The sequence below is a fragment of the Gossypium arboreum genome, chromosome 11 (assembly GCF_025698485.1).
Source record: "Gossypium arboreum isolate Shixiya-1 chromosome 11, ASM2569848v2, whole genome shotgun sequence".
In the NCBI taxonomy this organism is placed as follows: domain Eukaryota; kingdom Viridiplantae; phylum Streptophyta; class Magnoliopsida; order Malvales; family Malvaceae; genus Gossypium; species Gossypium arboreum.
Genome location: NC_069080.1, coordinates 5,581,738 through 5,605,329, shown reverse-complemented (window position 1 = coordinate 5,605,329; position 23,592 = coordinate 5,581,738). Strand labels below are relative to the sequence as shown.

Sequence of the window (23,592 nt, the reverse complement as noted above, 5' to 3'; positions counted from 1 at the left end):
AAGCTGGGTTGGACAATTGACTTAAACAATGCATTTTTTTTCTTTTTTTAATCAAAAGCGAAAAGGAAGAAGAAATTGAAAGAAAACTTCGAAAACTAAAGTATTGATTTTGAATTTTTTTATAAATTTTAATCGAATTTGATTTGGATATTACTTAATGTGTTCACTTTAATTTAATTTTGAGTTAAAATTATATTATACTTTTTATTTAATTTATAAATTTGATAGCATGAAATAAATAATGTATATTTAAAATAGTGAAAATAATGAATGTATTAAATTAATTGAAATTTTGAATGGGGTTGAATTCTTTTAATATCTAATTTGATTTGTATTTATAAAAATGCTGAGCGCGATGAACTTAGATTTGAAATTTAACCATCATATTGTTACTCTAAAAGAAATAATTTAAATAAAATCGTAAAATGAATATAAAATAACACTTATTTATTATCCTTTGATGTTTAAAAATGGATTCAAGCAAATACGTTATCGCCACCTTTTAAGAGCAAGAACCGATGAGAGGAAGACAGAGTCAGCCCTTATTGCGCTGCATATCTATTTCTTTGGTTTATCATATAAATATAATAATTAAATATTACCTAATTATTATAATATAATTATAATTTGCTTGTGAAAACTTAGGAATTTGAATATAAAAATAATTATAGATATTAATTATTATTGGCATGGGTGGTGAATCTTTGCCGGGTGCTGTAATGAAATATATTGTCTTAGTTAACACGCAGGCACACTCTCGCCTTCCTCTTCCTTTTCCTCCGCCACTCCCACTTATTTCATTGCTTTTCCCCATTTCATGCATAATTTTCTTTGAAATTTGAAATTTGTTAGGTTAGGGTTTTTGGGACAAAAAGGGTCAGCATCATCGAGATTGGATTTGAGATTTTGATTATTGAGAATCAATCGGTGGGAGTAGGGGCATGGAGAACGGTCACGATGGGAAATTGGCGGGCAAATTATCGGGATTGGCCCTCAACGACAAGGAGCCCTTCAACGACGATAGCTTGTTTCAGGTCATGAAAGCCGTTGAGGCCGCCGAAGCCACCATTAAACAACAGGTTTTCTTCTTCTTCTTCTTCTTCTTTGAATATTAGTAATAATAGAATGATAATTTCTTCTTTGTTTTGCAGGCGGAAGAGAACAATCGATTAAGGTCTGAACTCCAGAAAAAAATTGAGCAACTCGAAAAATATGTAGGAAAATTAACCTTTTTTTTTCTTCATTTTAATCAAATTAAGCTCTATATGACTGTTATGCTGTATTTCTGCGCGAATTTATTTATATTTAATGGTAATCAGAAAGTGGATGGTGGTAGTAATCCGAATGCTTCAGCTGACAAAGCTGCCAATACCGATTTTAATGGAACTTTCACTGCACCTGCTTCTTCTTCTTCTGACAATAACAAGGGCCTTCCTATTTCTTTTCCCTCTTCACCCTTATCAGCTGTCTCTTTTCCCCCTACCAGGTACTTCTTTTTTACGTTGCGCCATGTAGCTATAATAACTGGAGGTGTTATAACATGAAATGTACCATTTTTCTGGTTCACTTGTTTTAATATGGTAGGCGTCAACTAGATGGAGAATATGATTCTACATTGCCTCAAGGTCTCATGCCGATTCCCGAAGTAAATAGTTCTAATTCCCTATGGAAATAGGTTCCTTTATGCCCTTTTTCCGTGCAATTCCTCCCCCCCTTCTTTTATAGACCGAGTAACTACTATTTCTCTCCAGGATGTTACCCTAAAGGTACGGGAACAAGAAGAAGAGATTTTGCAGTTGCGCAAACAGCTTGCTGAATTTTCTGTCAAGGTTGTCTCTTGCTTCTTTTCCCCTTTCTATCTTCATTGGAAATGTTTTAGTTTTGGATTCTTTAATAATTCATGGTTAATCACAGGAAGCACAAATACGCAATGAAAAATATGTTCTTGAAAAGCGCATTTCCTATATGCGATTGGTAGGTTCTAGCTATTACTTCCATTCACTCACTCTTTTTCTTCACCTTATTTGTTTTCTTGTTCTGGAAAGGAGAACTAATCTATAAAATAATTTTTGAAAAATGTTAACATCAGGCCTTTGATCAGCAACAACAGGATCTCGTTGATGCCGCATCAAAAGCTCTCTCTTATAGGCAAGACATCGTAGAGGAAAATATTCGTCTTGCATATCAGTTACAGGTGTTTTCATTGTTAATATATATGTTTATATGTATATTCATTTTGACATTATTGGATATGTGCCTGTATCCTATTTGAGCATTGAACCATGTTTTCTGTGTTAATATTTCTCATCATTAATTCTCTAACTATTTCACATGTAAAATTACTTTTTATCTTCACACTTCTTTTCATGTTAGAAGATTTTCTCTCATCATTTTGTGTGATCTTGGTGCCATATATTTTGATATTGCTTATTGATACAATGCTGATGATTTTATCTGTTTTAGAATCGATTTTCATTTCAATGTTCTACTTCTGGTTCTTTCAGGCTGCCCAGCAAGAAAGAACAACTTTTATTTCATCTTTGCTTCCCCTTCTGACAGAATATTCCCTGCAGCCACCAGTACCTGATGCTCAGTCCATTGTAAGCAATGTCAAGGTCAGTCTCTTAATGCATTCCAATTGCATCAATGGATTTTCACTCATACAATCTTTTTTGTTGCAAAATCCATATCAACTCGCTGTAAAACTGGGATGTAGTCTGTATTTTGTATCTATATTGATATTATTTATTTCATCAATTCAAATGGAAGTGTTCTATTCAATCCTATCAACAATATCAAAATGCAAGTGGCAAGCTTAATGCTATTCATGGGGGCATATATCCCCTCCTCAGATACTGAAATGGTCGTTGTTGGTATGAGCATCTTATCTCTCGAAAGAAGAAGTCTCTGCTTTGATATCCTTGTTCTATCAAATCATTGTATCTGCTGATGATTTGCATTTGGTTGAGTCATTTTGACTGTAGTTAGGCTAATTTCTGATGAATATGGTAAAATAGAATAGCATTCTTAGAATTTTATTTAAAAAAGTGTGTTCCATTCGTGTATCTTTGGAGTTTTATTGGCGTTAAAGTCTTTTAGACAACTTGGAGACGATTTTGTTTCCAGTCCTACATTTTTTTTTCTCTATTTCAAAATTGCCTTTTATTTGTATGCTTGTGGGTGTGTTTTCATTCTTATAATTTGAGGGATGTTTTAGCAGCCATAATAATGTTTTGATCCTACGGTTTATTAACATTATCTGTAGCAAAGTATAAAATATACCTAGCTTCTATTTGCTTTTTTACCTTGATGTCTCTGAGGAGACTGAGTAGAAACGAATGAGGCATATATTAGATAAAGCAAGGGCACAAAACAGAAGAGTGAACAATTATTTTTAATAAGTCAAAACATTTATGTTTCTTTTCTTTAAATCAGAAGCATGAGGTTAGTACTTGAGTTTTGCAGGTTTTATTTAAACATCTGCAAGAGAAGCTTATTGTTATTGAGGTATGTTTGTGGAAATGAAGTTCTTTATAATAGCTGGAGACATCCCTTTTTTCTCTAGTTCTGGTGGAGTTAAACTGGGTTAATTTGCAATCTGTATATATTTTTCTAAATACTTAATCACGTTTGTCTTTTTCTTTTGTGGCCTTAGTCAAAGCTTAAGGAGTCACAATATCAATTGGCACCTTGGCGGTCGGATGTCAATCATTCCAATTTTGCCCCCCAATCTCCATTACATTCCCTTGGTGCCACATTGCCTACATCAGTATGCTCATATTTCTTCTTTTGATTGTTCTTTTATATCATAACGATTTCCTTAAAGTCCTATTCTTTGTTTTAGAGCAAAAATGGCCTTGAATTGGTGCCACATCCAACATATTCCCTAGGAAAGACGCAGTTAATTTCTGATGCTCAAAAAGACTTTAAATGGGATCTACCCAGTCAGCAGCAAGGTGGCTTGGGTGGTGGTGTTGCATCTAAAAATTTGGAACCTGATGATTTGGGGAGGTATTCACCTATAGCAAGCAGGTGAGCCTGGTCAAATGGAGACTGCTACTATGAACTGAATGTACAAATTACAACCATCTGCATTTGTTGGTGGGTTCTGTTTTCATTGAATTCTTTTTGTTGTCATGTATACATAAATAATTCTAAAGCTAAATATCCATGATGCACCAATGTGAACCTTCCATTGTGACATTATACTGCCTCCACATTTGATTATCTGTCTACTGGTTAACCATATTGGTATGCTTTCTGTTCTGCAGTTTCTGTTCTATGATCAACACTCTGATCTCATAAATGTCAATGAAGCTTGCTTGCTTTCTTGATCATAAATTGAGGATGCTGAAACATATCATGCCTAGGTTTCCTATACTAAAAAATTTTCACATCGTTCTTATTTTATTACTAACATATATTTTTTATGCATATCACTAATAGATCTATCAGAATTGTGCTTCACATGTTTTGAATTGTTTAATCTAAAACCGATGTCTTTATTATACTTTTACCTAGTTGCCATTGGGAATAAGCTTCTTGGTTATTTCATCCTCAGCTGGCCTATCCTTTCCGATATTTTCTTGAATATGCTTATTTAGTTTACTAATAGTTCAAGCAAAATGTTAAACTCTTAAATGGATCTTGATATGAATTAAACTTATTTGGAAACTTAAATAGCTGGAGTTGTCCCTTCTCTGATGTCCCCTGTCCTATTAATGTAACTAAGAGATATTTCTTTTTTTATGGAAGTTTGCCTGCTTTTTGGATTGCTAAAAGCCATATGAAGTTCTTTCTGCTGTATTTGTCCTTTGTATGACTTGAAGGTGAAACAATATCTTCTGCAGCTTACCTTTGTATGCAAGGAAATCTAGATTCTTTCTATAATTAATTTGTCTCAGTTTGGTTAATTATGTATTATAGTATTACCGGGTATTTTCTTCCTTAGTATTGTTTCATTTTATGAATATTAATATTTTTGTTAGTATTATTCAAAATAATCATTTCCATGAACGGAATTAATAACTCTAATTAGTTTATCTTTTGCATTGAGATAAAGTTGAGAGAAGCTATTTGCAGATTTTAAAGCTAAATAAATTTAAATATGAAGAGAAAGAGAATTCAGTTCACCTCATTATTAGTGAATCCCAGCAGAGAAATCTGGCCTTTTTGTCAAGATTTGTGAGCCAAGTAATTCCTTATAACTGATATGCATATAAGCATTTTTGAGAAATAGTCAAATTAGGACACAGAAGTTGTTAGTCAAGATGAAAAAGATTATTGAGGTACATTTTCTTGTAGTTTTTGTTTGATTGAAGATGTGTAGAATTTTCTGTGAGGACATGGTGAGCATTTTTTTTATGACAAGGGTATGACATCATTCAAATATGTCAAACTGAAAAAAGGGTTGATGTTAATGGTTTCCAGGGCTTCCACTCCTAATGAGATACCAACACAGCCGGCAGTTATTCCCAGTGACACCCATATTATGCGATATGGTGAAGATACAATTAATAAACAAGTTACATTTCGTGACCCTGTTAGCAGTAGTGAGATGGATTATCCTGATGCTGAGGGGCACCAGAATGAAAGAGAACCTCCCTCCAACTGGGGTTCAGGAAACTCTCCTTATGCCGCTGCAAATGATGACCCCGGTCCATCGTACCCTCCTTATCTACCACCGGTTCTTGAGGAGCCTTCGTCTTCTTTTTCTGAGGGTACAGTGTTACTGTGCTTTAGTGGTTGCAAGCATTTTTAGGAATATCTTAAATTGTTTATTGCATTCTGCAGCTGCAGAGGATGACCCACTTCCAGCTATAGAAGGTCTCCAAATTTCTGGTGAAGCTTATCCAGGAAGGGAACTCCAGGCATGCGGATATTCTATTAATGGAACTACCAGCTGTAATTTTGAGGTGCCTTTTCAGGATTTATTTTATCCACTGTTTTAAGCATTTAGGATATTGGGAACAAGTACTTCTTCGATGTATTTGGAGATGCCTTGCATTAGATAATATTTCTCTAGATTTGGAAGTATGAATATATAATGCGGTAATGTGCTTGCAATGGCAGTGGGTGCGTCATATGGAAGATGGATCTGTTAATTATATTAATGGTAGTTTCTTATCCTTAATCTTTGTGAGGTTCTCTAATTTATCTTCCCTTGTGATCCATGTTATTCATTGAATATGTTTCTAAAGGAGTTTTGGAAAACAGGAGCAAAGCAACCAAACTATCTTGTTACTGCTGATGATGTCGATACATACCTTGCTATTGAAGTCCAGCCCCTAGATAACAGGAATCGCAAGGTATTGGCTTTAATGTCATTTTCCATAACTGGCACCTTGTGTGTTCATATGTAGCATGTTATCCTTCGCATTTTTGTTTTTACCTATGAATATGGTAAAAGGTGACTTATGAGCATCATAGGACAAATTGCAAGGTGAGTTTAGAACATCGAAAGAAAGAACTTTTTGAGGATGCAGCCACTTATTTTATATTCACCTTTGAAGACCTATTTAACTAAATCCATGTATTTGATAGTTTGCATTGCAGAGTTATCATATTTTCTATCTGTATGTTTAGCACGTGATAGTCATAACATATTCAAAAATTGGTCATTCTGAATTCCTTCTCTTCTTTTTCTTGATAGTGGGTTTGTTTTCACGTAAATGCAAAATGATACATGTTGTGATGGAATTCCATCTCTAACTAATGTGGAAGCAAACAACAATAAAAAGAAATGGTAGAAAAAGAAAAACCTATCTAAAGCTGGATTTCCAGGATGCGTACTAAGCTGGTTGTACCACCGAAGAGCCGATCCTACTAGACTATCCTGAAAACAATATATGAGTAGCTGGTCTTCATTCACGTAACCAGTCATTTTTCGGCAAAACATGACAAGATGCGCCTTTGGACATCTAGTGTCATCGTATTTTTCGAAATCAGACACCTTGAACTTCGGAGGCAGAACTAGATCAGGCACCAAACTGAGCTCTTTGGCACTTAGTGCAGAGAAGGCTTCAGTACCCTCTATTGCTTTGAGTCTTTCTTCTAAGCTCCTATACTTCTCTTTAGCCTCGTGATCGTCCGTTCTCAACCTGGCTATTTCCGTTGGATCGTCCAAATCTAGAACAATTGGATTGGCAGGATTAGCCTCAGGATTTGATATGAATATTCCTTACCCTAAATGAGTACGTGGCACCGGTCGTTGCTCTGGGTCTGTGGGTTCTCCTTGGGTGTACCTTCTTTGTGCTGCGCGGGCGTGTGGTGGAGTGAATCCGGGGGGATAGAGCGGGTCTTGATTGTGATTAACTCTTGACCGAGATTCCTCGATGTCAGGGCTCTGCATGGGTCCCTTTCCTTTAACTAAAGCTGACATCATCTCCATCATCTTGGCCATTTTATCCTTCTGTTCGAGCGATTCTTTTCGTGATCTCACCATTAAGTCTCTCGTCTCTTGCTGTGACCTAGCCAACTGCTCTTGTAATTCCTTTTGGATTCTTTCTATTCTTTCAATCCTTTCATTGAATTCAGCCTCCATTGTTCTAGTTTGCCGACGCGTTCTATACGAGTGGCGTGGTTCCAGATTTAAAGTATTACAACTGCGAATTTTACGTTTTAACCTCAGCAAATGAGTACGGGATATGCCATGAATGAATGAACAAATGCATGAATGCTTGAATGCCAAATGAATGTTAGTCATGAATGACATGTAAAGAATTGGTGTTGATTTCAAGATAGCCCCTATTTAGGCATTTCATTCATCAAAGGAGTTCATTACAAAACATTTTGCCATTTTTGATTCAGCTATTACACAGACTTTCTAGCTATATCGCCATATTTCTTTATTCGCTCTAAGAATTCCGATATGCTCGATCGTTGTCTTGGTGGGAATTGGCAACTGAGATTTTCAGCTTCTTCCGATAATTGTACCACGTGCATGGCTACCCCACGAACTTCATTGATCAAATAGCTAAGTTGCCTTCCTGTATGCCCTCTTCGTAAGCACGAACGTCTCTATCATACTGACCATCCTTTTCTTCCAAAGCCTTCAAGAGAGTATCTAACTGTTGTTGACGATCTTGCAGCATATCTTCTAACCCTCGTATCCTTTCTTTTAGTTCTTGACGTTTAGATCGACTAGTCATCACCTCGGCAGACACAACTTCATATTCGGCGTTCTTCTTCCTCAATTCTATTATAGCCCGCGCAGCCTTTTCTTCCTCTTTCTTTGCTTTTCCTTTCCAAAATTCTATCCCTCCTTTAATGCTGCTTATCTTCTCTTTCCATTCTGCCGACGACTTGCCCAGCCTACTATTTTTTATTGTGCCTTTTAACTTTTTATTTTCCAGATGGAGGTCTCTTAAGTCATTTCTCACGACTTCAACTTCTTTTTGCACTTTCTCGGTTCTGGATCTTTCAATCTGAACGTCGACCTTCAATTGGTAGTTTTCCTCTTGAAGAGCACTAAGGTCCTGAGACATCTTGGCCTTTTCACGTTCAAATTCTTGTCTTGCCATTTTAGCTCGAGACGGCATTTCCTCAGAAAGGATTCGGGCGGTGTAGTTCGTTGGCGAGATTTCTTTGGTGTTCGCTCGTTGCTTTCTCTATATGTCGTAATCTTGGGTGAGGTATTAGCGTATAGAGCCAATTCCATGAGATGAACTTTCTTCCAAGACTTTGCGGTGTCTCGGACCCTCTTCATATACCCTTCACTTGTGAAACGAATTGGATTGTGCCAATCCTCCGATGGCGGTATGAATTGTCGCGAAGAAAATTGCCTTTGGACTAATAGTGGGGCATATCCGACTCCTCCCCATAATCTGAATAGTGGTACCCAATCTTGATCTCCGACCTTGTATAGCAGAGCCGAAGGGCGTATCCACGGTGCTCTCCACGTTATATCCTCAGCTTGAAGGTTCTGAAAAACTGTGACCCAATACTGTTTAGTGACTTCCTTTGGCCATTCTTTCTTGAGATAAGCTTCTAACGGGGCAAATGTTTTTGAAAACATATGGAACGGGGTACGCTCTACTTTCCAAAAGTGACTCAAAATCCAGACATTTAGTAACTGCGCGCATCCGATAAAGCGCCCTTTCCCCATTTTTCTACAACTATTCAGGGATCTGAAGGTCTCGGCTAGGATAGTCGGGACAGGGTTGATTCCTTGTTTTAACCTTTCAAAGAAATCCACTACTGCAACTTCAAGATGTCCGAGAACTTTTGGGAAAATGATCAAACCGTAAATGGCCAAAGCGAATAGATTTATCCTTTTCAACATGTCGGGATGGTTCGAACCAAATCTCGTAGGCGGACCATAGAATACAAATGGTTTCATTTTTCTTCTTTATCTGCTTTTTTGCCCATCGTCGATCATGTCATCAATCTCACCAACTTTTTCTTGAAGGTCATTGGCTTAGGTTCTTTCACATATATCTTATAGGGTTGTACATTATCGATCTGAAGCGAACATCGTACTCTTCTATAGTCGGGTCATGTCTTCTGGTTGAAAGTAAAACATTGGTGGCGGATCCCAAAATCGACCATGGCTTGGATCAATCGTTCGTCTATGTTGACACAATCAAGTTGGCTATGTCCCCATATCTCTCGGTGAAGATACCCCTAGTATCTCGAGTCCCATCGATTCTAAACCCAACCAAATCTTCAAGGTTATTCGGCGAACATTCACGATTCGTGCTTTCAGGCGATTGGCAATACATCCCTCTCGTAGACTATCCCCTTTTTCTTTCTGAGTTTTTAGAGACCAATCTCGGACTACGGCATTTTTCTCGGTTGTTTGTATAATTGACTCTTCCATTAGAAACCCATTTTTTGGCAACTGATCTTTAGTCAACACCTTTCTAATATGATGCCTATAATGCATGATGAAAAAACAATACGGCAAAGACAAACAACCTTTATTAGTAATTAAATACAGACAGAAAAAATATGAAAAATTTAACGAATCAAACTACCCAAATCTAGTTTATTAAACAGACCTAATCCCCTTTGTATAGAAAGTGAAAATGCAAAAGGCAAGAGGCGTTTCTTCCGTGCACTTATTTTGGTGACTACTAAACGGACGGAGGTTCGGCATGGCTCTAGTTAGGTGGCTCGTATGGTTTATTATATGCGATTTTGGTTCTAGATAGGTACTCGAATTGTCCGTACTGTCATCTGGTAAGATTAGTACGAAGCCTCGGTCTTCATTAGCGACCGAAAGCGAAAGCAGAAATTTTTACGTCGCTACAACTGGCGACTCCACTGGGGATCCATTTTTGAGGGTCGAGTTGAATTAAACGCGTGTTGTCAAAATTTTCAAATTTCCTTATTCAAATTAATATTTAATCATGATCCTTAAGTTTTGTTTTCGAAAAATCATTCATACGTATTTCCTAATTTGTCTTATCTTTCGTTTTAGTTTTGTAGTTTTAAAATAAATGAAAGGTTTTTAAGTTTCTCCCCACGCACCGTGCACTTGCATTTCGCATAACATGAGCTCTTAACACGGGCCCTGTCCGTTTAAGTGAAAGTAAACGCTACGCCTTCGTGAGTTAACTCGTCCCTCCGCACAGGCTAGTGAATACTTTCGGGTTACATATGACTTATGCTTTCGTGAGTTAACTTTACCTCCGCATAGGCATAAGTAAATGTAATCCCTCGAATTGAACTCGTGAGTCTGTGATGGGCTATGACCGAGGCTTCGTACTAATCTTAGCAGATAACAGTGCGGGCAATTCGAGTACCTATCTAGAACCAAATCCGCATGTAATAAACCATACGAGCCACCTAACTAGAGCCATGTCGAACCTCCGACAGTTTAGTAGTCACCAAAATAAGTGCACGGGAGGAACGCCTCTTGCCTTTTGCATTTTCACTTTCTATACAAAGGGGATTGGGTCTATTTAATAAACTAGATTTGGGTAGTTTGATTCGTTAAATTTTTCATATTTTTTCTGTCTGTATTTAATTACTAATCAAGGTTGTTTGTTTTTGCCGTATTGTTTTTTCATCATGCATTATAGGCATTATATTAGAAAGGTGTTGACTAAAGATCAGTTGCCAAAAAACGGGTTTCTAATGGAAGAGTAAATTATACAAACAACCGAGAAAATGCCGTAGTCCGAGATTGGTCTCGGATATGCCATGAATGAATGAACAAATGCATGAATGCTTGAATGCCAAATGAATGTTAGTCATGAATGACATGTAAAGAATTGGTGTTGATTTCAAGATAGCCCTATTTAGGCATTTCATTCATCAAAGGAGTTCATTACAAAACATTTTGCCATTTTGATTCAAATATTACACGACTTTCTAGCTATATCGCCATATTTCTTTATTCGCTCTAAGAATTCGATATGCTCGATCGTTGTCTTGGTGGGAATTGTGGCGAGATTTTCAGCTTCTTCCGATAATTGTACCACGTGCATGGCTACCCCACCGAACTTCATTGATCAAATAGCTAAGTTGCCTTCATGTATGCCCTCTTCGTAAGCACGAACGTCTCTATCATCTTGACCATCCTTTTCTTCCAAAGCCTTCAAGAGAGTATCTAAGCTTTGTTGACGATCTTGCAGCATATCTTCTAACCCTCGTATCCTTTCTTTTAGTTCTTGGCGTTTAGATCGACTAGTCATCACCTCGGACACAACTTCATATTCGGCGTTCTTCTTCCTCAATTCTATTATAGCCCGCGCAGCCTTTTCTTCCTCTTTCTTTGCTTTTCCTTTCCAAAATTCTATCCCTCCTTTAATCTTGCTTATCTTCTCTTTCCATTCTGCCGACGACTTGCCCAACCTACTATTTTTATTGTGCCTTTTAACTTTTTATTTTCGGATGGAGGTCTCTTAAGTCATTTCTCACGACTTCAACTTCTTTTGCACTTTCTCGGTTCGGATCTTTCAATCGACGTCGACCTTCAATTGGTAGTTTTCCTCTTGAAGAGCACTAAGGTCCTGAGACATCTTGGCCTTTTCACGTTCAAATTCTTGTCTTGCCATTTTTAGCTCAGACGGCATTTCCTCCGAGAAAGGATTCTGGACGGTGTAGTTCGTTGACGAGATTTGCTGGCTGTTCGCTCGTTGCTTTCTCTATATGTCGTAATCTTGGGTGAGGGTATTAGCGTATAGAGCCAATTCCATGAGATGAACTTTCTTCCAAGACTTTGCAGTGTCTCGGACCCTCTTCATATACCCTTCACTTGTGAAAACGAATTCGGATTGTGCCAATCCTCCAGTGGCGGGTATGAATTGTCGCGAAGAAAATTGCCTTTGGACTAATAGTGGGGCATATCCGACTCCTCCCCATAATCTGAATAGTGGTACCCAATCTTGATCTCCGACCTTGTATAGCAGAGCCGAAGGGCGTATCCACGGTGCTCTCCACGTTATATCCTCAGCTTGAAGGTTCTGAAAAACTGTGACCCAATACTGTTTAGTGACTTCCTTTGGCCATTCTTTCTTGAGATAAGCTTCTAACGGGGCAAATGTTTTTGAAAACATATGGAACGGCGTACGCTCTACTTTCCAAAAGTGACTCAAAATCCGGACATTTAGTAATCGCAAGATCCGATAAAGCGCCTTTCCCCATTTTCTACAACTATTCAGGATCCGAAGGTCTCGGCTAGGATAGTCGGACGGTTGATTCCTTGTTTTAACCTTTCAAAGAAATCCACTCCTGCAACTTCAAGATGTCCGAGAACTTTTGGGAAAATGATCAAACCGTAAATGGCCAAAGCGAATAGATTTATCCTTTTCAACATGTCGGGATGGTTCAGAACCAAATCTCGTAGGGCAGACCATAGAATACAAATGGTTTCATTTTTCTTCTTTATCTGTTTTTCGGCCCATGCGTCAGTCATGTCTGTCAATCTCACCAACTTTTTCTTGAAGGTCATTGGCTTAGGTTCTTTCACATATATCTTATAGGGTTGTACATTATCGATACGAAGCAGAACATCGTACTCTTCTATAGTCGGGGTCATGTCTTCCTGGTTGAAAGTAAAACATTGGTAAGCCGGATCCCAAAATCTGACCATGGCTTGGATCAATCGTTCGTCTATGTTGACAGCAATCAAGTTGGCTATGTCCCCATATCTCTCAGTGAAGATACCCCTAGTATCTGAGTCCCACTGATTCTAAACCCGAACCAAATCTTCAAGGTTATTCTGGCGAACATTCACAGTTACGTGCTCGGGCAGATTGGCAATACATCCCTCTCGTAGACTATCCCCTTTTTCTTTCTGAGTTTTTAGAGACCAATCTCGGACTACGGCATTTTTCTCGGTTGTTTGTATAATTGACTCTTCCATTAGAAACCCATTTTTTGGCAACTGATCTTTAGTCAACACCTTTCTAATATGATGCCTATAATGCATGATGAAAAACAATACGGCAAAGACAAACAACCTTTATTAGTAATTAAATACGAACGTAAAAAATATGAAAATTTAACGAATCAAACTACCCAAATCTAGTTTATTAAATGACCTAATCCCTTTGTATAGAAAGTGAAAATGCAAAAGGCAAGAGGCGTTTCTTCCGTAACTTATTTTGGTGACTACTAAGCGGACGGAGGTTCGGCATGGCTCTAGTTAGGTGGCTCGTATGGTTTATTATATGCGATTTTGGTTCTAGATAGGTACTCGAATTGTCCGTCTCGTCATCTGGTAAGATTAGTACGAAGCCTCGGTCTTCATTAGCGACCGAAAGCGAAAGCAGAAATTTTTACGTCGCTACAACTGGCGACTCCACTGGGGATCCATTTTTGAGGGTCGAGTTGAATTAAACGCGTGTTGTCAAAATTTTCAAATTTCCTTATTCAAATTAATATTTAATCATGATCCTTAAGTTTTGTTTTCAAAAATCATTCATACGTATTTCCTAATTTGTCTTATCTTTCGTTTTAGTTTTGTAGTTTTAAAATAAATGAAAGGTTTTAAGTTTCTCCCACGCACCGTGCACTTGCATTTCGCATAACATGAGCTCTTAACACGGCCCCGTCCGCTTAAGTGAAAGTAAACGCTTCGCCTTCGTGAGTTAACTCGTCCCTCCATGACAAAGCTAGTGAATACTTTCGGGTTACATATGACTTATGCTTTCGTGAGTTAACTTTACCTCCGCATAGGCATAAGTAAATGTAATCCTCGAATTGAACTCGTGAGTCTGTGATGGGCTATGACCGAGGCTTCGTACTAATCTTAGCGAGATAACAAATGCGGGCAATTCGAGTACCTATCTAGAACCAAATCCGCATGTAATAAACCATACGAGCCACCTAACTAGAGCCATGTCGAACCTCCAAGCAGCTTTAGTAGTCACCAAAATAAGTGCACGGAGGAACGCCTCTTGCCTTTTGCATTTTCACTTTCTATACAAAGGGATTGGGTCTATTTAATAAACTAGATTTGGGTAGTTTGATTCGTTAAATTTTCATATTTTTACATCGTATTTAATTACTAATCAAGGTTGTTTGTTTTTGCCGTATTGTTTTTCATCATGCATTATAGGCATTATATTAGAAAGGTGTTGACTAAAGATCGCTTGCCAAAAACGGGTTTCTAATGGAAGAGTAAATTATACAAACAACCGAGAAAATGCCGTAGTCCGAGATTGGTCTCTAAAACTCGAAAGAAAAGGGATAGTTTACGGAGGATGTATTGCCAATCGCCCGAACGCACGATCGCTATCGAATGTTCGCCGAATAACCTTGAAGATTTGGTTCGGGTTTGGAATCAGTGGGTATCTTCACTGAGAGATATGGGGACATAGCCAACTTGATTGCTGTCAACATAGACGAACGATTGATCCAAGCCATGGTCAGATTTTGGGATCCGGCTAACCAATGTTTTACTTTCAACCAGGAAGACATGACCCCGACTATAGAAGAGTACGCTGTTCTGCTTCGTATCGATAATGTACAACCCTATAAGATATATGTGAAAGAACCTAAGCCGATGACCTTTAAGACAAAGTTGGTGAGATTGACAGACATGATTGACGCATGGGCCGAAAAACAGATAAAGAAGAAGAATGAAACCATTTGTATTCCATGGTCTGCCCTACGAGATTTGGTTCTGAACCATCCCGACATGTTGAAAAGGATAAATCTATTCGCTTTGGCCATTTACGGTTTGATCATTTTCCCGAAAGTTCTCGGACATCTTGAAGTTGCAGTAGTCGATTTCTTTGAAAGGTTAAAACAAGGAATCAACCCTGTCCCGACTATCCTAGCCGAGACCTTCAGATCCCTGAATAGTTGTAGGAAAATGGGGAAAGGACGCTTTATCGGATCTTGTGAGCTACTAAATGTCCGGATTTTGAGTCACTTTTGGAAAGTAGAGCGTACCTCGTTCCATATGTTTTCAAAAACATTTGCCCCGTTAGAAGCTTATCTCAAGAAAGAATGGCCAAAGGAAGTCACTAAACAATGATTGGGTCACGAGCCGTGAAACCTTCAAGCCGAGGATATAACGTGGAGAGCACCGTGGATACGCCCTTCGGCTCTGCTATACAAGGTCGGAGATTAAGATTGGGTACCACTATTCAGATTATGGGGAGGAGTCGGATATGCCCCACTATTAGTCCAAAGGCAATTTTCTTCGCGACAATTCATACCCGCCACTGGAGGATTGGCACAATCCGAATTGCTGCAAGTGAAGGGTATATGAAGAGGTCCGAGACACTGCAAAGTCTTGGAAGAAAGTTCATCTCATGGAATTGGCTCTATACGCTGATACCCTCACTCAAGATTACGACATATGGAGAAAGCAACGAGCGAACAGTCAGCAAATCTCGTCAACAAACTACACCGTCCAGAATCCTTTCTCGGAGGAAATGCCGTCTGAGCTAAAAATGGCAAGACAAGAATTTGAACGTGAAAAGGCCAAGATGTCTCAGGACCTTAGTGCTCTTCAAGAGGAAAACTACCAATTGAAGGTCGACGTTCAGATTGAAAGATCCAGAACCGAGAAAGTGCAAAAAGAAGTTGAAGTCGTGAGAAATGACTTAAGAGACCTCCATCTGGAAAATAAAAAGTTAAGAGGCACAATAAAAAATAGTAGGCTGGGCAAGTCGTCGGCAGAATGGAAAGAGAAGATAAACAACATTAAAGGAGGGATAGAATTTTGGAAAGGAAAAGCAAAGAAAGAGGAAGAAAAGGCTGCGCGGGCTATGATAGAATTGAGGAAGAAGAACGCCGAATATGAAGTTGTGTCTGCCGAGGTGATGACTAGTCGATCTAAACGTCAAGAACTAAAAGAAAGGATACGAGGGTTAGAAGATATGCTGCAAGATCGTCAACAACAGTTAGATACTCTCTTGAAGGCTTTGGAAGAAAAGGATGGTCAAGATGATAGAGACGTCAGGTTACTACGAAGAGGGCATCCAGGAAGGCAACTTAGCTATTTGATCAATGAAGTTCGTGGGGTAGCCATGCACGTGGTACAATTATCGGAAGAAGCTGAAAATCTCAGTTGCCAATTCCCACCAAGCCAACGATCGAGCATATCGGAATTCTTAGAGCAAATAAAGAAATATGGCGATATAGCTAGAAAGTTTGTGTAATAGCTGAATCAAAAATGGCAAAATGTTTTGTAATGAACTCCTTTGATGAATGAAATGCTTAAATAGGGGCTATCTTGAAATTAACACCAATTCCTTACATGACTAACATTCATTTGGCATTCATGCATTTGTTCATTCATTCATGGCATATCCCGTACTCATTTGCTGAGGTTAAAACGTACAATTCGCAGTTGCAATACTTCAAATCTGGAACCACGCCACTCGTATAGAACGCGTCGGCAAACTAGAACAATGGAGGCTGAATTCAATGAAAGGATTGAAAGAATGGAAAGAATCCAAAAGGAATTACAAGAGCAGTTGGCTAGGTCACAGCAAGAGACGAGAGACTTAATGGTGAGATCACGAGAAGAATCGCTCGAACAGAAGGAATCAAATGGCCAAGATGATGGAGATGATGTCAGCTTTAGTTAAAGGAAAGGGACCCATGCAGAGCCCTGACATCGAGGAATCTCGGTCAAGAGTTAATCACAATCAAGACCCGCTCTATCCCCCCGGATTCACTCCACCACCCGCGCAGCACAAAGAGGGTACACCCAAGGAGAACCCACAGGCCCAGAGCAACGGCCGGTGCCATGTACTCATTTAGGGTAAGGAATATTCATATCAAATTCTGAGGCTAATCCTGCCAATCCAATTGTTCCAGATTTGGACGATCCAGCGGAAATAGCCAGGTTGAGAACGGACGATCATGAGGCTCAAGAGAAGTATAGGAGCTTAGAAGAAAGACTTAAAGCAATAGAGGGTACTGAAGCCTTCTCTGCACTAAGTGCCAAAGAGCTCAGTTTGGTGCCTGATCTAGTTCTGCCTCCGAAGTTCAAGGTGCCTGATTTCGAAAAATACGATGGCACGAGATGTTTAAAGGCGCATCTTGTGATGTTTTGCCGAAAAATGACTGGTTACGTGAATGAAGACCAGCTACTCATACATTGTTTTTAGGATAGTCTAGTAGGATCGGCTCTTCGGTGGTACAACCAGCTTAGTAGAGAAAAGATCCGATATGGAAAGTGTGGCCAAAGGAATGACATTGAGTTCCCTACTCATACATTTTGAGGTGCCTTTGATTGATATCAATCGAGCCCGTGGTCTTAAGGGCAAAGGATTTCCATTGAAATGAAGTCCTGGTTGACATTAGGTCCCGGGTTCAATCCTTGGACATCCCTTACTAAAAAGAACTTTGATTGATGGGAGAATTAATTGTGCAATCATCGAAGTCCATAATTCTATCCCTAAGGGACATGCTACCAGCTAAGAACCTGAGCCTTTAACTTGTGGCTCTTGAGTTTGATTCTTGGGATGAGAGAAGTAGAGTAGGGAGACAGGAGGCTTCTCTTTCCATTATGTAGCCTGAGATCATATTTTATTATGAAAAAGAAAATCAAAACCCGACAGTTCTTTTGTGCGTTTCAGACATGAACCATGAAATAGGGACCTTAATGCACTGGCAATTGAATGCCCTGCATTCGTGACCTGGTTATATCATCAATTCATTTCTATATTGCAAGAAGTCTTTCCATTTTTGTATCTGCATTTGTTATTCCTTGCATGATATGATTTCACCTATCTTGCTGATATAACATCAAGAGGTGCAAATTAGACTGGAGGGTTGCCATCTATAAAGATGAATAGACTGGTTTTTTGTTGTAAAAATTTGTAATTATTCTTTTTTGGGTATATTGCACTCAGTAATATGAAATATGCAGGAAGAACTATTTTTGCATAGGGACACTATTTCTTATTGTTGCCTTCCATATTGTATAACTTGTTTTCTTTGTTAATTTAGGGAGAGCTGGTGAAGGTCTTTGCCAATGAGCACAAGAAGATCACTTGTGGTGAGTGATATTGATATTACTTCATGTTTCCCTAGCACAGCTTTTCTTTCTAATGTTTGCAAATATGATTTTCTGAAATCAGAGAGAACTTAGCAATTTCCAGTTGATTTCAATAGTGCAATTGTTGCTGTGTTTAATATTGATTAATAAAGGGTGCCAGACAAACATAGACACAACAGTCAACCCTTTTGTCAGATTGACAATTGGTCAAAAACAATATCCATGTTGGTTTGACTCTACAATGCCCCCTGCCAATTACTTTTTTATCCAATACTGTCCTGTACTGTATCATCGTCATCATCATTTGCATATGGGCGATCAATTACTAATAACTGAATCCTAGAGATATAATTGGTGCTTTGGAAATTAATGACAACTTAAGGAAATGGGGGGGGGGGGGGTTCTACTTGTATCAGCATGATCTTGGTTTTTATTTTGTTTTTTCATAGCATCTGCTTTGGCTATGTCCTCTTCTACACTAGATTAAGTTTATATTTCTCTGTGCTTGAACAATTTCTCTGCATTTTATCATTTGAAAATTGCTAGAATCTCTGTGTAGTCTCTTGTTAACTTTCTGACTCATTTTCTTGCACTTGATATAGAAAATTCATTACCTGCTTTTTCTCTTCTCCCTTTTTTTTCATTCTACTTTTAACAGATCCGGAGATGCTAGGCTATATAGAGAAGACTCTTTATAGTGGTCATGCTTCATATAAAGTTTCATATTCGGTATGACTTCTACATTTGCACGGTTGTTTTTTCTGCCTTGTTGTGCGATAATGGTTCCATTTAATTTTTCTAGTGCTTATCAGCACAATTAGTTTGAGCTATTAATTTTATTTAATGTGACAGAGTACTTTTAACTCTTTTATATTACAGACAGGATATCTAGATATATGGGAGCCAGCTACATTGGCTATTAAGAGGGATGGTTATACTATTAAGTGTAGTGGACCCCATGGTCTTGTAGTCACCGACAAGTTTCATCCAAACACTGAGGTATGACTCATAATTTACTTGTTCTTTTGAGATCCTATTGGAATGATGCTGGAGTAGGAGGTTAAGATTTACAGCAAATTTGAGATCTAAGTTGATGGAAATCATGAGAAAAACAGGGGAATTGGATGATTCAAATAGAATAAAAAAAATCCCTGAAGTATGAGACCTTGTTTTCCTTCACTGGATCCCTAAGCTTCTCAGCATTAAACTTCACATCTGGTTGTTCTATAGTCCAGTATTCATATAATAACTCCAATTGATTTGGATGCATAGAGTTCATGATGCAGCGTACTTCAGAGGCTTCTCTCTGTTGGAGAGGAGATGCTTTGAGCACCGTGGACTTCAACATTTCACTAAGATCATGCACATTAGTTTTAACCTCAGTACCCTGAATGCCTTGTTTTACACAGTTTCATAACATTGCTTTTCTTTTTTTTTCTACTTTATGGACAAACATGTATATTTGACTTCCCCTGCTGCCTCCTCTTAATTAATCATGTTGAAGTAAAGCTAACCTCATTTAAAGTAGTTTTTGAGATTATTTGCCATAAAGAATCTAGCAGAATAAAGTTGAGTTGTTGCAGGAAATCAAATATCACAAGAGATCTTATTGTTTTATTATAATGATAGGGATCCAGGATTAGACTAGTCTAAAAATAGACTTAGAGGTGGCCTTTTAGATCCTAATGATAGTTAATATTCACTTTATGATGTTCCACATCATATTCTACATTTCTTGTCTGTTCAAAACAGCTATCCTTTGTGCAGTTAACAAATTGCCTTAATACACTTGTGCCCATTTATAGCTTTCTGATGGAAATAATGGAATCGGGTTCACTGATCTTGTCTGCTTTTGATATATCTTTTCTTTTTCCTGAAGCATTAGGGATAGCGAGTACTTTCAAATTTACATTCTCATGTATTTATATTTGTTTTTATTTTGTGTTTATTATTTTCTTTAGGTTAAGATAACATTTGGAGAGCCTACAGAGTTTATGATTATTGGATCAAATGGTGCTCAGCGTCTGTTACGATCTGATAGCAGCTCTCCAGATATTAGCTGGTAAGTTTGAAGTTTCTCCTGTAAGAAATAAATAATTGCGGATTAAGAAATTAACAAGCTCCAAATCCATAAGCAAAGTAAATTTGAGGAACACCTCTTATAGTTCGCAAAATATTATTCTAAGAACAAGCAAGGTACTTCCATTTTATCCAAATGGAGACTTCCATAATCTTCTTTGATGTTTCATCCTGGAAGTTTTATGCTCAGGAATTTTGGGGTGGGGGCTATGGGGGTGAGGTGGGTGCCTCTATTTTTGCAATCAAAGCCCAATGGACCTTCCAAGCATTTACGTAATATCAACCTAGCTAACTTATGATAAATACTATCATTAGGAAGCTCAGATGGCAGTGGTAGGCTCAATGTTATGTAGCATTAAAACCTTACTTAACTCCACTCCTGCATCAAAATATAGAAGGTTTGAAAATGGTTGTTATTTGCCAATTCTAACAGGCTATGTTTCTTCCTCCCACCTCCTTTGTTTGTGTGAGCATACAAAATCGAAGCCATTTATACGGAATCCTATTCTAGCTAGACACAAGTTTAACATTTCGGTTTCACTGGCATTATGCATTCTGAGTTCAGTGAGTATAATCCTCAACTCTTTCCTCCGAATATGGGTAATACCAAATAATCACTTTTGATTACTTATTCCATCTACCTCTATGTACAATGTTGCATGTGATGAGAGAATTAAAAGGGTTGGGGGAGATAATACTGGAAGAAAGTGAAATTGAAAGGGACACGATCGGTGGGAAATTTGAAATTAATAGCTAGGTAGGTTTGTTTTAACATAAAAAATCAGAGCCTTTTTTGCATGTTTATGGAGTATGCCAAAGCTTGTTGCTGATCTGAATTAGAGTAAGAGAGCAAATAAGAAGGCCAGAATTCCATGTAGATTTCATAGATATTATGCCCAAGGTTATGTCCATTATGTACTTGTAATGGCAGTTAGCTGAAAAGTTATTGAAGTTGGAGCGCTGATTAAATATGAGGAAATATTGATTTGAATTGATTCTTGGCTCTGAGGACACAAAACACCATCTTATAGGTGTCTAGCACTAAACTCGCCTTGAATGGAGGCCTAAATATATGGAATGATTGTGATTCAGCTAATATTCAAATATATAATGCCAGATCTTGAAATCGATGCATGCCAACTTGGTGTCTTTTCAATTAAACATTACACTTATTCCCCTTTTTCTGTCTTCTATACCTTTATCTCTTTAATCTCTCTAGACAGAACGTTGTGAAAAGGTACAACTATATTATATTATATTATTTTACTTTTCACCACAGTGAGTCTGCAGTGGGTTTTGTATTTATGTTTACATTTCCTTTGTGCAGTTCAAGAGACGCAATTGTGCTCACCTTGAGATTATTTATCATACGGGTATTACTCTTCCCTTCTATCCATTTTTCTCTTTGAAAGAGTACCAACTTGCATGCTCACTGCCACAGTAAAAATTCCAAAATAATTTAAGAGCTTCAAACTAATTTTTTTTTTGGCATCTTGGATCTGTTAATCTACTTTCAGATATTTCTTTCAAGTTTACAGACAGGATAGCAATAATAATACTATGGGGTCCAATAATAATTTTCCTAGTTCTTAAAAAAATTGTACTAGTACAATTTCTAATGTTCTGCTTCAGTTGCATGCATCTGCTCTTGAACATGACTTGCTATGTATTTGCCAAATTTTCTTGGCTATTGCCTTAGTTATACCTTATGTCATTCTGGACTGGTTGACTGTCATTCTACTCTAAAATAGATGACTAAGAGTACCTCAAGTCCTATGCCTTCAAAATTGATTTGATTTAGGCCTGTATTATCTCTTTCTGGATCCAAGGATGACACTTTCCCTCTCTGTCTTCTTGGTTTTGGCACTCAAAATTGGCCAGTAACTGTATAAGGCTCTAACCAAACAATTAAAATTTTGTAGGCTCCAACCAAACAATTAAAATTTTGTTTACCATTTTAGCACACAAAATAGTCATACAAGAATTCAAACTTATCTTTGATGACAAAAAAAAAAAAAAAAAACTTTTCCACTACCATTTATTTTTGGCTTCGTTGTTTCAACTATTTTAAAGGATGAGAATCTGTTTTGATATATTGGTATGGTTTTGTAATGCATGTAAGCCAGGTTTTCTATGTGAATAACCTGAGATTTTGGCATCATATTAGAAAAAAAAAAAAAAAACCGATTAGCCGAGTTTCTAGCATTTATAATAGATGTTGTAGGCGTGTTTGATAGGGTTTGTAATCCTTGCAGTATGATGTGCTTACAAGATATTTTTAATGTGATATAGCTTGCACAGGCTGGTGGGAGGAAGAAAGGGAAAAAGAGAGGTTTATTCTTTAACAAGGTACATGGTTAACTCAGTATTAACTATTGATATTGTGTAGTGATATTATTTATTATTATTTGAAGACCGGCTATCTTGGCAAGCTAGCTAGCTCGCTTTTGTGTTCAAATATTTTGTTTAAAGGCAGGCAGCTGTGTTGAGTTTGTAATTACAAACTGTATCGATATTTTTGTCCCCCAATGCTGTAATATATCTCAGCCCTTGTTAGTATGTCCTCGTCATCATCATCGTCAATTTCCCATGTCTGCCTGTCCGATTCTCTTTTGGTTTTTACAACGGGAAAGAACGCAGTGATGAGTAGGGGTGAGTAAAATTTGATTTGACTTGAAAAAATAAAAAAAATTAAATTTCGAGTTAAACAAATCGAGTTATTCGAGTTAACTCGAAATTTTTTTTCGAATTTTGAGTTTGAATCGAGTTTGAGTTTTCAAATTCGAATAATTGAATATCAAACTATAATATTTATATTTTTACCCAAACTCCAAACTTTTTTACTTTTCTCTCAAAATTTTTACTCCTTTCTCCCTAAAACTTATACTTTCTTCCCATCTCAATCCCCCAAAAATTTCTCTCCCTATTTACTCTCTCAAACTTTTATTTCTCAAAACCTTTTATTTTTCTCCTAAATTTTTACTTCTTATCCTTTACTCTTAAATAAAAATTAAAATTATCTAAAAGAAAATTAATAAACATAAATAGTAATAATTTTATTTATATTTATTATTTATATTATTAAATTAAATTTC

General features: G+C 37.5%; 1 protein-coding gene across 1 annotated transcript; it reads left to right on the top strand.

Moving 5' to 3' along the window:
- Window positions 1–540: 540 nt before the first annotated feature.
- On the top strand, window positions 541–23,001 carry LOC108473796 (uncharacterized). Its single transcript, XM_053021015.1, has 22 exons — window positions 541–749; window positions 853–1,079; window positions 1,152–1,214; window positions 1,320–1,486; window positions 1,585–1,645; window positions 1,752–1,829; window positions 1,915–1,974; window positions 2,090–2,194; window positions 2,505–2,615; window positions 3,466–3,507; window positions 3,656–3,769; window positions 3,845–4,032; window positions 5,431–5,720; window positions 5,794–5,915; window positions 6,073–6,115; window positions 6,217–6,308; window positions 18,370–18,418; window positions 19,077–19,147; window positions 19,298–19,417; window positions 20,380–20,480; window positions 21,825–21,870; window positions 22,790–23,001. Exons 2-22 carry the CDS (start codon window positions 942–944, stop codon window positions 22,856–22,858), a joined length of 2,130 nt encoding a protein of 709 aa, XP_052876975.1. The 5' UTR covers window positions 541–749; window positions 853–941; the 3' UTR covers window positions 22,859–23,001.
- Window positions 23,002–23,592: the final 591 nt, after the last annotated feature.